Source organism: Bison bison, unplaced genomic scaffold (genome assembly GCF_000754665.1).
Source record: "Bison bison bison isolate TAMUID 2011002044 unplaced genomic scaffold, Bison_UMD1.0 scf7180017864505, whole genome shotgun sequence".
Taxonomy (NCBI): Eukaryota; Metazoa; Chordata; class Mammalia; order Artiodactyla; family Bovidae; genus Bison; species Bison bison.
This window is the reverse complement of record NW_011495062.1, coordinates 1,369,163-1,382,953: the sequence shown is the minus strand read 5'-3', so window position 1 is coordinate 1,382,953 and position 13,791 is coordinate 1,369,163. Positions and strand designations below refer to the sequence as shown.

The window sequence follows — 13,791 nt, the reverse complement described above, 5'->3', positions numbered from 1 at the left end:
GAGGGGCCCGTGGGGGAGCAAGGGAGATTAATATCCAAGAACTCCGGAGGCACCTTGAGCTCTTCATAAGTGATTGCCTTTATCCTTAAGACAATCCTGCAGGGTTTCAGGATCCCCATTGGGAAGATGAGAAAACTGAGCTTCTGAGAGATGAAGTAATAACAGTTCTTAGTCACTAAATGTGTGCCAGGCACCATGCTAAGCACTTCATAGCATCTCATTTAATCATTTAACAACCACCAAAGTTTACGATAGTGCTACCTTCAGTTGTTATATTTGGGAAAATTGAGACTTTGGGAGTGGAAGTAACATGTCTGAACGATTTTTGCCATTAACTGGCAGTCCTGGAATTTATACTGAGTCCTAACTCCAGGGCCCTGACAATCAGTCAGTGGTCCACGCTGCTTCTTGCTACTTCCTTAAGGTGACAGGATTGTAGATGTGACAGGCAGAGTTTGAACAGGGTCTGATCTACACAAAATACATTGCTTCTGCTATCCACAATCCCCAAGAGATAGAGCTGGGGCAGGTATGCAGTCCTTCCCCATCCTGGTCTGCCTTTGTGTAACAGCAGCTGTCTTCTTGGGAAAAGCAAAAGACTGGGCAAATCTGAAATAAAGTTGCTGAGGGGAGAGAGGTGGAGGGAGGAGGAGGATAGAGAGAGAGAGAGAGAGAGAGAGAGAGAGAGAGAGAGAGAGAGAGGAAGTGCTATTTTTGACAGCATCAGCCTCTTAAAAGAAAGCACCATGCAAGTTGTGTATCAGCGGAAGAACTCAGTGCTTGGGCAGGCAAATCACAGCCTGCTCTGGCTGCTGTTCTCACCGTGGTCAAGGCCATTCGTTTCCTGTGTGGTTCCTCTCCCCAGATCTTCCTTGTCACCTTGCTCTCTCCACTCTCCTCCCCTCTCTCCTTAATGTGTCACTCTGCTGATTACGAGCTCCTCTACCAGGCATGATAAAAACAGAGCCCTAACAGGAGTAAGTGTGCGTTTGCCTGTGTAATGCTGCCAGGATCCTCCAACATAAATCCGCACCACGCAGCTCCAGCCTAGCCGGGTGCCTAGTGAAGGAGTGCTTTGGCTGTGGAGGCCGTCCAGTGCCTCATTTCCCACGATGTTCTCAGGATGCCACCTTACAAGGTGGGAGAGGCAGGGAAGTGTGCCACTGTTAGCACGGAGTGGGGAATGTAGGGGGGAAAAAGGGTTTTGTAATTAGGGTTTGTACTTAAGCTCTGTCCCATGACTCACTCTGAGAACCTGGGCAAAGCTTCACTACTCTGAGTCTTAGCTTCCTAACCTGTGAAGGAAAATGATAACTTCTAAATCCTCCTATATGAGGGGAGGATGAATGCTGGGACATTGCTAGGGTCCGGAAGGCACCCACCCTGCCTGGCATGTAGTAGTTATGAAATGAATACAAGTCTTCTCTTCTTTCCTCTTACATACAGTGTAAAGTGGTCTGCTTTTCATCATTGAAAGAGATTGAAAGCACTGCGGAGTTTCAGGAAGCATATAACTCTTTCAGGGATGTTTTTGTTTCAGTCCATCATGGGCAAGCAGGGAAACTTAAGAAGCAATGGATGTGCCCCTTTCCATTGTTAGACAGAGGACAGTGATGTCAGCCTGTGGTGTGACCTTGACCCTTGCACTGTGTGCCCACCTAAAGGCAATGAGTACAGAAGGAAGGCAGGATTCCCTAGGGAATTTCAGCAGCTCAGACAGCCAGCCACCTCCCTTTCTGGAACCTTACTTTTCTTATTTGTATATTGGTTGTAAAAATGTTAGTTGCTCAGTTGTGTCTGACTCTTTGTGACCCCATGGACCATAGACCACCGGGCTCCTCTGTCCATGGGATTTCCCAGGCAAGAATACCAGAGTGAGTAGCCATTCCTTTCACCAGGGGATCTTACTGACCCAAGAATTGAACCTGGGTCTTCTGCATTGTCAGGCGGATTCTTTTCCATCTAAAGACTAAATTGTGTGTGTGTGTGTGTGTTGGGGAGAAGATAAATGATCTTTTCCTCCAAATAATAATCTTTTCCTGACAGTTTCCCTCTTTATATCCACTCTGGCCTCATGGTTGAGAAGATCCCAACCTGGGATATCATGTTGCCTGGGTTGAAAACCCAGCTTTACAGTTTTCACACCAGGTCACCCTGTGCAAGCTCCATAATCTCTCTGTGCCTCAGTTTCCCAAATTATACAATCGGGATGAAAACAGTATTACCTTCCCAGGGTTGTTGTTAGGATTACATAAGCCAGTGAGCATCTCATACTTCAGAGAAGTGCCTGGGATGAGTCAGTGCTTGATAAATGTTAACAGCAGGTCTTAGCACCACCACTAAAAGGCTAAATTAACCGCCTCCCACCCCCTGGCTTGGGCTTGTGTACTGGGCTAGGGCACCAGTCTCCTAGAAGGTTTCTCTGCATTTTCTCTAATCCGTTCCATGTGTCCTGACCTGAGAAGCTTCTGTATTGATGCAGCACTCCTCCGGCAAACCTCCAGTCTCTATTCAAACACACAAGCACACACAACACTTTCTCTTTCTACCTCCCTCTTGTTCCCTCCCTTCTTTTTTTTCCTCTCTCCCTTTTTATCCTCCAATTCCCTCCCTCTCTTCCTTTCTCTCTGGCTCTTCTGAAGATACAGGCAAATCCAGCCTCTCTGCTGAGAGACCTTTGTCTCTGATCAGGCCTGACCTGGGTCACAGAGTTCAGGGGGTTACCATGACAACAAGCATCCCTGGCTACCCATCAGGAGGCAAGGACCAATTGAAAGGGACTGTCATTTCCCTGGGACATACTGTATTTATTCTCAGCAGCAGACCCTGTACCAATACCATACTATGGGCAGAGGGTGGGATGGAGGGAGAGAAAGAAATATCAGGGCTTTATTTTTTTTAAAGTGCGTTCTCTGTGGGGGAGGACCACAGATTGTTCTCAGAGAGAGACAATTTATTTCTAATACAGAGGGATGAGGGTGGGGCTCACGTGTATTTCTGATGAACACAGTTGGTTTCACAAAGAAGGAAAAAATAAGTTATTTGGCCCAAAAGTGATTTTGTGATTGGTCTAATGGGAGGAGGGTTGGGGTGGAGAATTAACAGTAATGAGTACCCTCTGTGACAAGCACTTTATGTTATTTCATCAGAACTCAGAGCAACTGCAATGAATTGTTATTACTCCAATTTTACAGAAGAAAAAACAGAGGCTCATAAAATTATAGTGACTCACCAAGCTAGATCAAACTGCTGGTAAAGTAATGGCCCTTGACCTTGAACTGAGGTTGTTTGACTCCACGGATCATGGTTTCGACACTATTCAATGCAGTTTCCCTGTCATTCTCCCATCATAATCATCTTCCTTTTGTTTCCAAGCCACTGTTTCCTCAGAAAACATGTATAACTCTCTTTCCTGACCTCTAACCTTGTCTCCCAAAGTGGACTGCTGTCTACCATAACAGAATCGTCAGGGGACTTGTGGAAATTGAACATTTCTGGACCCCACCTAGACCTGCAGAATCAGGAATCTCAGGAATCAGAGTCTAGAAAGGGGCATTTTAAACCAGCTTCCCTAGATTTTAAAGCATACTGAAGTTGGGAAGTGGTTCTTTAGGGCGAGTCAACACCACCAAACAGAATTTGTTTCCCAGTTATATTCTCAGTCAATGTGACTCTAAAAGTAGAAAAATCTTAATTGCCTTGAAGATACAGTAATGTCATGTGGTCCCAGTGTGGAGGTGGGCAGCTAGGAGACCTTCAGTCCCTGGAAGTGAGACCACTCCCTATAAAACCTTGTGATATCTCTTCCTGAGTCATGGCCTTAACCTCCCTCCTTATTTTTAGCCAAATGCCAATGCAGACAGGTGATTCTTAGGAGATATTTTCTAGCCTTGGTTTGTGTGAAGGGAGAAAAATATATTCAGTAGGAATGCTATTGAGACTAAAATGTTGATGAGCAATCTTGAACTTATGTCCGATTAAAAACTAAAACAGATATAAACAAGCTACAGTCAGTGCTGGCCTTCTCTAGTGACTCAGACAGTAAAGAATCTGCCTGCAATGCAGGAAGTATGGGTTCGATCCCTGGATTGGGAAGATCCCCAGGTGGAGGAAATGGAAACCCACTCCACTATTCTTGCCTGGAGACTCCCGTAGACAGAGCAGCCTGGTGGGCTACAGTCCATTGGGTGGTGAAGAGTTGGACACGACTGAGTGACTAACACTTTCACAGTCAGTGCTAAAGGAAGAAGACACAATTGACATTCTCCATCATTTCTACTCCAGTGCCAGGAATTCTGTACCCTTCCCAGCCTTTCTCAACATTCTAGTTGCCCTAGAGGTAAAATTGAGGTGGGTTAATAATACCACCTGACCTGCCTCTTGAGAAACCTATATGCAGGTCAGGAAGCAACAGTTCGAGCTGGACATGAAACAACAGACTGGTTCCAAATAGGAAAAGGAGTACGTCAAGGCTGTATATTGTCACCCTGCTTATTTAACTTATATGCAGAGTACATCATGAGAAATGCTGGGCTGGAAGAAGCACAAGCTGGAATCAAGATCGTCAGGAGAAAGATCAATAACCTCAGATATGCAGATGACACCACCCTATGGCAGAAAGTGAAGAGGAACTAAAAAGCCTCTTGATGAAAGTGAAAGAGGAGAGTGAAAAAGTTGGCTTAAAGCTCAACATTCAGAAAACTAAGATCATGGCATCTGGTCCCATCACTTCATGGCAGATAGATGGGGAAACAGTGGAAACAGTGTCAGACTTTATTTTGGGGGGCTCCAAAATCACTGCAGGTGGTGATTGCAGCCATGAAATTAAAAGACGCTTACTCCTTGGAAGGAAAGTTATGTCCAACCTAGATAGCATATTCAAAAGCAGAGACATTACTTTGCCAACAAAGGTCTGTCTAGTCAAGACTATTGGACTGTGAAGAAAGCTGAGAGCTGAAGAATTGATGCTTTTGAACTGTGGTGTTGGAGAAGACTCTTGAGAGTCCCTTGGACTGCAAGGAGATCCAACCAGTCCATTCTAAAGGAGATCAGTCCTGAGTGTTCTTTGGAAGGAATGATGCTAAAGCTGAAACTCCAGTACTTTGGTCACCTGATGCAAAGAGTTGACTCATTGGAAAAGACTCTGATGCTGGGAGGGATTGGGGGCAGGAGGAGAAGGGGATGACAGAGGATGAGATGGCTGAATGGCATCACTGACTTGATGGACGTGAGTTTGAGTGAACTCTTGGAGTTGGTGATGGACAGGGAGGCCTGGCGTGCTGCGATTCATGGGGTCGCAAAGAGTCGGACACGACTGAGTGACTGAACTGAACTGAACTGAAGTGAATAATTCTGTTTGGGAGGTAAACCCCATGTCTGCCTGTTTTCTGTCCTTGCCAGAATCAGTTTGTACCTGGTTATTCCTGAAGAGGAGCACAGAAGTCCCTAGAAAGTGCCTATAACAGACTTCTTTCCCAAACTACCAAGTCTTAAAGTAAGACTTCGATGACAAACATAGAACCACTTCTTCCATCTGTCCCCATCTCCTTATGATTGTAACCACATTCCTTATCTCCTACACAAATGACCACAACAGCTTTCTAAATAACCTTCCCTGCCTGCAGGTTCTCATAAACCACTGCCAAGATCATCTTTGGGAGTCTGTCTGACATGGTTCCTCCATCAGTGGCCTTCAGTGACGCCTACTGACATCAGATAAAAAATACAGAGACATTTGAAATCCTTTTCACTGTGACCACAACCTGTTGCTCTTGCTTATTAATGTGCACGCTAGTTCAAGTGGATTCACATTCCTGAAAACAAGCCCTATGTTTTCCCACCTCTGTGTTTGCTTTTCCTCTGTCCCCTCCACCTGGAGTCCCTTCTCACCTATCACGGTTTCTTCAGGGGCCAGTCTTGGTTGTTACCTCTACCTTGAAACCTTTGGACATCCTCCCATTCTGATGCTAACTCTCCTCCTCTTGCTAACTCTGACTCTCTTAGGGCATTGGGTAGACTATCAGGTATCTATATAATACTGCTAATGAGCTATACTTGATCATGCATCATTTAAGGGCTGGAATCGTGTCTCTCTCACCACTGACCCCTGAAGTGCAGCACACAGTTCTTTGTGTGAAGAAAAGGAATCTGTGAAGCTGCATGGAAAGCATGGGGAGTGGGTCTTAGCCCCTCACCCACTAAGCTGCACTCTCTTCCTGTCACCTTGGCCCACACATCCGGCATGGACAAGACGTGACAGAACACAAACATGTCACGATCACAGGGACCAGAGAAGACTCCACGTAACCACAGTCACAGTTAAAGACCAGGCTTTGACCAATGTCCCAGTTAGAGTATAACTCTCAGCAAATCCATTAAACTCCTGCTAGATGGTTTGTGAAGGAGTGTCATTACTTGAGATTTTAACTCAGGCCAATCTGGTGTGGATTCCTTCTTGGGTTGGGAAAACAGGGGCCATGCTCCCTTAGTTAGGAAATTTGAACATATCGCTTCCAACTGAAGGGAGTATTTATCATAATAAAGAAAAGAAACTTCAGACCAGCAGATACATTAAGTTGGCAGCAGAAGTTGGCAATAGATCACAATTAGTAGGTTTACCAATTATCTTCCCCCAGTGACTGGCATTGGCTGTACAGGTCTTTATCCACAACCTCAGGGCTTTGGAAACAAAACTCAGCCCCTCACCCAACCCCCAGCATGCAGGGACAGCCAACAAACAGCATCTGTTTCAAAGAAACGCCACCTGTCCAAATAGAAAAATCAAGCACTGAACCACCTCGCTTCCTGAGTATCTGTTTCCAGAGCAGAAGAGACAAACACACCATTCTGTCACTGACACAGCCTTTTCCTGCTCTGTAGGGACACGCCTGGCCCCTGCCAAGTAGACCTGGCAAGGTTTAGAGGAACATTTGGGCCTTAGCTATCAGTTCTCTGACCTTATGGGCAGAGCTGGGTGATCCGCCTTGGAGGAGCCTGAAGCTTCTTGGAGGCAGGCTGGAAGGGAGTGAATGCCCTGCAGGTGTGATCAGGTCTAGCTTTCTGGAGAGCAGGTGGTGGAGGGGACCACCAGGGAGGTCCTTTCTTGCCGTGGGCACTGGCACTAAGTCTGGAGCGCACCCTCCTTTGAGGACTGCAGGAGTCCCACCTTTCACAGGGTGGAAGAGAGGTTTGCAACATCTGTGGTGTACAAACTCCTAAAGAGTCTGCAGTTTTGTGAATGGTTAGACAGTGTTTAGAAAGGTATTTTCTGTGATTCTAAATACTTTGAGGACAACACTGATTTCCTCTGTATCATCTTTAAGTACCTTGAAGCCCCTTTTCAATGGGGACCAAAGGTATCGTGTATCAATACTACCCCTTTATGCCACTGCTCATTTCCCATATCTGCCATGCAGAATCATTTGCTGGGATCAGATCAGTGGGTCTGAGATTATTGGGGCAGGCACATGTGTCTGTGGCAGTTCATTTGCCATGACTCGCTGGTATTCGACCATACCTGGAGGAATCAGCATCATCTGGCCGAGTAAGGCAGAGACATGAAGGAAACCTGGCTGGACTGTGTGTGCATATGTGGTTATTTACTCATATTTTCTGCAGCTGTTTTGCAATGGTATGTTTCCTGGGACCTCTACACTACTGGTTTCTAGAATGATTCCTTTTATTGCAGAGATGAGAAGTAGAATCCCATAGAGGGAGAAGGGATTTTTCCAGACCAGCAACTCAAGGCCCTCTTAGGATGAGAGTTGCTCTTCTGTTTTTGAGTCAGGGAGCCCCATGGCTATCATAAAGGTTGCCAATGGAGAGAAAGGAGAACTGGGAGAGAGCTGTGGACATGTGGCCACCACCATTTATGTATTCTTGACTTGCACATCAACCATCAGTGGTATGACTTGGAAGATGTTCCTTTTCATTACTCTTTCCTTTTATCTTGGTCTTTTTTTCTGCAAACAGTAAATGACTTGTTACATCTTACAGAGACATAAGCAATAGAATTAAGTATTTCTTTAATAGAGGTGAACTATTTTCAATACTTATCTCAGAAAGAAACCTGGATCATGTAAAACCCATAAAGGCAGTGTTACTCCTCAAAAAAGTGGTGCATTAAAAAAAGAAGTGCATTAAAGTGAGCATTCACTATGACCTTCAGGCTTCAAAGTGGTGAGTGGATGCTCTGGGCTCCAAAAGCAAATCTTTTGAGTTGATGGTTATTGTTTGACCCATGTACATAGGTACTGGGAAACCTGGTCTAAGCCCAGTCTTCTGCCTTTAATGGTGCTGTCGGTCATGGGCCCCGGCACAGTGCTAGAGTAAGTACAACCATGGGCTCTGAAGTCAGACTGCCTGGGTTTGAAATCTGGCTCCTTTATTAGCTGTGTCCACTTGGTCAGGTAACTGAATTCTGTGCTGCTGTTTCCTCATCTGTACAATGGGGATGGTGGTCCTTCATAGGGAAATCAAGAGGATAATATGAGATAATGCACAGCACAGTGTGTGGCATGTGGTAGGCAGTCACTCAGCAGTAGCTTTTGTTACAGTGGAAGGTCATTTGAATTGCCAGATGACCTGAGATTTGTGTTCATGTTACTGACTTTGTCATTATGTTCCGGGCATCTGTGTGTGGGATAGGAAGATGGAGGTAATGTATTGAGTGGGCAATTCATGTCACTTTCTGTACCTTTCCCCTGCCCCCAACTTTGCATCCAAATATTTGGATCAAATGAGGTCCCTGACTTAATAAAACCTTCAGTAAATTATAACAGTGCAGCATCATTGGTGTTCCTGGGCCTATAAAAACACATTCTCTACTTTGGGCCTTTCTAGGGTGATGCTTTGTAAGTATCTCAAAGTCTCTTGCCAAGCACTGTCCTCTGGATCCTCTTTGAACTTTGCCTAAATGTGTACAAAGAGCTTTTTAAGTTTTTCCAGACAAAAATCCATGATTTATAAAATACCAGGCCATTTTGTTTCCTTTTATTAGGTCACATTCAATTATTTTTATATTCCTACAGATATGTTTATTTCCTGATATTTGGACAGTTACAATTCTTCAATATATTTTCATTTCTATTCAGATAAGGACAAAAATCCTTAACAAAATCTATTTGCACTTTATCATTCTCCAGTCATAGCTAAACCTTTTCTCTTAGTTATTACCTGTGTTCTAGGAGGATTTAGCTTCTTTTGGTTTATGAGCTGTACCAAAATTTTCTGTCTTAAGAATCTTTGCACATTTTGTTCCCTCTGCCCAGACTGTTGTCTACCGCTCCCCTCACTGAACTTACTTAATTCCAATTGATACATCACATTTAGCTTGAAAAAAGTATCCTTGGAAGAGTCTTCTCAGCCATATCCCACCCATCCTGCATTCCAGTTGGACCTTGTTATCTCTGGGTGTATTTGAGATCTTCTCTGTGTCTTTACTGTTCTGTAATTTCGACTGAATCAACTGCTGGTTTTCATCTTTTTATCCGGCTTGGGAGTCAAAATTTTTGAATCTGAGTATTTATGTTTCCCATAAATTCTAGAAAATTCCCTTCAAATATTACCCCTGCTTCACCCTCTCTTGTCTCCATCTGGAACTTAAAGATGATGCACCTGGGTTTTTTTTCCTCTCTCATGTCTCTTCACCTCTTTATTATATTTGTACTCCTTCTGTGTGATAGTCTGGGGAATTTTATCTGATTTTTTTCTGGTACACTAATTTTCTCTTCAACTCTGTCTAATTTGCTGTTTAACACTTCCACTGACATTTTATATTAATGACTACTTTTCTTCTCTAAATCCTAACTGGTACTTTTCCAAATATGTCTGGTCTTTTATGATAGTACCTTTTTCTTTTAAAAGTATTTTTGATTGCTTTTATGTTTTTACTTTTACTTCTGATTCTTGCTCATGTATTATATGTTGTCACATAATTTATAACTTTTTCCTGCTTAGCGCAGCCTCAGAATAATTAGCTTCTTACTATGGTTTTGATTTCCTTTTTGGTGTAGAGATTTCTTAACTTGCATTTAAAAGGCTATTTGTTATATCTTTCTCCAGTATATCTAGGTGTTTTATAGTGGGAGTTTTACTCTGCCAAATTGTTGAAAGTAGGTATCCTCTATGTCCCGTTTTATAGACTATCATAATAGTCAGGGACCATTAAACAATAATCATGTGTTTAATGTCTTTCTTCCCTTCAAGAATGTAGTTCCATGGGGACAGGGACCGTGTTTGTCTTACCCCCAAATTGTAGCTCCAGCTCCTAGCCTAGTGCCTAGATTGTTGTAGGGATCAATATTATTGACATAAATGAATGATATGGAGGCAGAGGTGGCTCTGGATGTCATGCCATGATGGGTTAGGAGCCCCCCTCCATCTTTTTACAACCTTTTACACACTGTCACCTTTCCTTGAATGCTACTCTTCCCTAAAATGATTTAATCCCTCTGTAATTGACATAATATCTTACAGGTGACTTCACACTGTATTGCATTTAATTACCTTCTGTATAGATTATTCCACTTGAACTTAAAACCACTTTAAACCTAGGAAAGGATTAGGTGATTAGCCTCTCTTTATAGATGAGGATACTAAAGGTCGGGGAGATACGTCTTACCTTTTGTAAGACAGTCATTAGTAAATCTCAAAGTTAAATCTAGGCCTTTTGACTTTAGTTCTATAAGACTCTGCCATAAGTCTTTGGTATGCATACCAGAGGCTCTTAATGTGAAAATAAAGTCCTCTTTGTTTCTTTCCTGAACTACCTACTTCTTGCTCGAGAAATCAGCATCAAGGACAGAATGGGTGCCGACACTCAATTGGTGTCATTTCAGTTTCCATGGCTAGAATCTTAGGACTCAAATGACTTGATTTTTCCTTTGGACCACGTGTTTGTTTCTTTGGAGACACACATTACAAACCACCTTCGGTCAAAGTATCCAGGTTGCTGGAGAACCCTGTTTGTGGCCTAGTTGGATGTGGAGGTGTCTGGTAAAGGGTGGCATGTTACAAGTCACACGAGAGAAACACAAGGTTCATCAATGTTGAACACTGGGAGGGGTGAGACGAGGCATGGAGAGGGAACACGCGGGCAGTGACAGTCAGAGCAAGCTGAGGCCCCAGGGTCCATTTCCAACCTCCGGGCTGAAGATCGCAGGTGGCTGGAATCTCCCAGGCCCACAGGTATCCAAGAAGAGACCTCTCGACAGCTCCCGTGTGGCACTGGAGCCCTGTGGCAGACACGGCAGCTTCCTTTCTGAGGCAGGGAGGGGAGAGGGAGTACCGAGGAAGCAAATCTTGGCTACTTACCTCAGGGCGGACCCCTTGGGCGTCGCAATGCCATAGCCTTTGGAATCCAAGTTACCTCCCACCTTCATGGTGTCGCAGGGTTTCCGCTGCTCAATGTACTCATTCATGGTGGACTCTAGAAGGTAGGCGTATTTGCCTTTGGATTTCCTTACTCGGATCATCCCCTCCTCTGTGGTCCGCACAAACACGGATGGCTCTGCTGACTTCATGTACGTCCACATCTTCTCAAACACGGCGATTTTAGACCTCTGGCCGGGGACAGAACAAAGCTGGAATGAAGCATGGGCTGCACTTGGCATGGAGGTCGGCACACACACACTAATGAAAGAGCTGAATGTGGCTTGATCACACATTCATGAGCGAGATTAGCTCAGGAAGAAACAAATTATGAGTGATTGCAAAATAAGAGGCTCTAATTAGTACCAGTAGGCTCCGAAGTGCAAATATCTTGCAAATACAGAATGAATAGGAGAACTCAGGATCTTTTAATTACTGCTAAGTAGTTAGATTCCTCTTAAACATGGGAAGAATTAAGAAACTGGGGCTCTGTCTGACTCTTAAAGACATCAAAGGACCTATCTGTTGTTCAATAAGGTCATATTTACACAGTCCTGAAGAAGTGGAGAGCTGACTACAGTTGGAATCTGAGTACATCATTGAAAGACAACAATAAAGAATTTTTAGACCATAGGTACCAAGTTACAGTCATCTCGTATTGCAAGACTGTTCTCAGAATGTAATTTGTTGTCCGATAAAGTTAATAACTTGGGACTTGATATGGTCTTCTGCTAACGTTTCAAAAGCCTCTATACCCAGCCAAGCTGCTTTCCTCATTTCCTCCTGAACTCATTTTAGACCTTCCTTCCTTTGTGACTTCAGCTCATTTGTTCACTCCCCTGGAGATGCTGGTTCTCTCCAGCCACATTCCGCTCATTATCTCACAGGTCAGAACAAGTAGTGTGTATTCTGAGACTATCTTGGCTCCAAGGACAATAGTTCTCAAATTCTAGTGGGCACCAGCATCCTGTATGGAGACTGTAAATATGCAGGCCGCAGGCTCTAAACCTAGAGATTTTGATTCAGCAGGTCTGGGGTGGGGCCTAGAATAAATCTTTTTCAGAAGCTCCCCATGTGATTCATCTGTATGGTCTGTGTGCCCTCACTTGAGAAGGAATGTTGTGAGGATTGATACTCCTCTAGGACACACAGTCCGGTCACTTACTGGATATCCAGGCTAGACTGTTAAGGATTGAGAGCCATTCACACTTGGGCACAGGTCTCAAGTTTGTGGGCACTGCCTGGGGATAGGGGACATCTTTCCTTCCGTGAGTCCTTCACAGAATCTAACCTTTCATCCAGCAGACTCCTGGTCAGGGTCCATGATCCAGGATGAAAATCAGCATTGTCCTGTGTGACATTATTCCCAAAAAGCGTCCCTTCACTGGCAGGTATTAAATAGATGTATGTTAGGGCTACTGATGTCCAGCTTTTGAAAATGCTTTGTAAATGGACAAGTGTTAAACACATATGTTCATGTGTGTGTGTGAGTGTGTGTGTGTGTGCATGTGTGCTTAGTTGTGTCAGACTCTTTGTGACCCCGTGGACTTTAGCCCATCAGGCTCCTCTGTCTATGGAATTTCCCAGGCAAGAATACAGGACTGGATTGCCCTTTCCTCCTCCAGGGCATCTTCCCGACCCAGGGATTGAACCCAGGTCTCTTGCATTGGTAGGTGGATTCTTTACTGCTGAGCACCTGGAAAACCCTAAACACATAAAAGGGACTATATTTTTAAGCTTTTTATTTTGTATTGGAGTATAGGCAATTAAATTCTCCAAGCCAGGCTTCAGCAATACGTGAACTGTGAACTTCCAGACGTTCAAGCTGGTTTTAGAAAAGGCAGAGGAACCAGAGATCAAATTGCCAACATCTGCTGGATCATCGAAAAAGCAAGAGAGTTCCAGAGAAACATCTATTTCTGCTTTATTGACTATGGCAAAGCCTTTGACTGTGGGGATCACAATAAACTGGAAAATTCTAAAAGAGACAGGAATACCAGACCACCTGACCTGCCTCTTGAGAAACCTGTATATAGGTCAGGAAGCAATAGTTAGAACTGGACATGAAACAACAGACTGGTTCCAAATAGGAAAATGAGTATGTCAAGGCTGTATATTGTCACCCTGCTTATTTAACTTATATGCAGAGTACATCATGAGAAACGCTGGACTGGAAGAAACACAAGCTGGAATCAAGATTGCCGGGAGAACTATCAATAACCTCAGATATGCAGATGATACCACCCATATGGCAGAAAGTGAAAAAGAACAAAAGAGCCTCTTGATGAAAGTGAAAGAGGAGAGTGAAAAAGTTGGCTTAAAGCTCAACATTCAGAAAACTAAGATCATGGCATCTGGTCCCATCACTTCATGGCAAATAGATGGGGAAACAGTGGAAACAGTGGCTGACTTTATTTTTGG

The 13,791-nt window shown here is 44.0% G+C and overlaps 1 protein-coding gene across 3 annotated transcripts in view; it reads right to left on the bottom strand.

The window, feature by feature from the left end:
• The window catches only part of GRIA1 (glutamate receptor, ionotropic, AMPA 1), a 349,138-nt gene that overhangs the window by 27,809 nt on the left and 307,538 nt on the right, over nucleotides 1–13,791 (bottom strand). For all 3 annotated transcript variants that reach the window (XM_010829379.1, XM_010829378.1, XM_010829380.1), the window contains one exon: nucleotides 11,314–11,561. In XM_010829379.1, coding sequence (XP_010827681.1) covers nucleotides 11,314–11,561 — 248 coding nt within the window. The remainder of the gene's footprint in view (nucleotides 1–11,313; nucleotides 11,562–13,791) is intronic.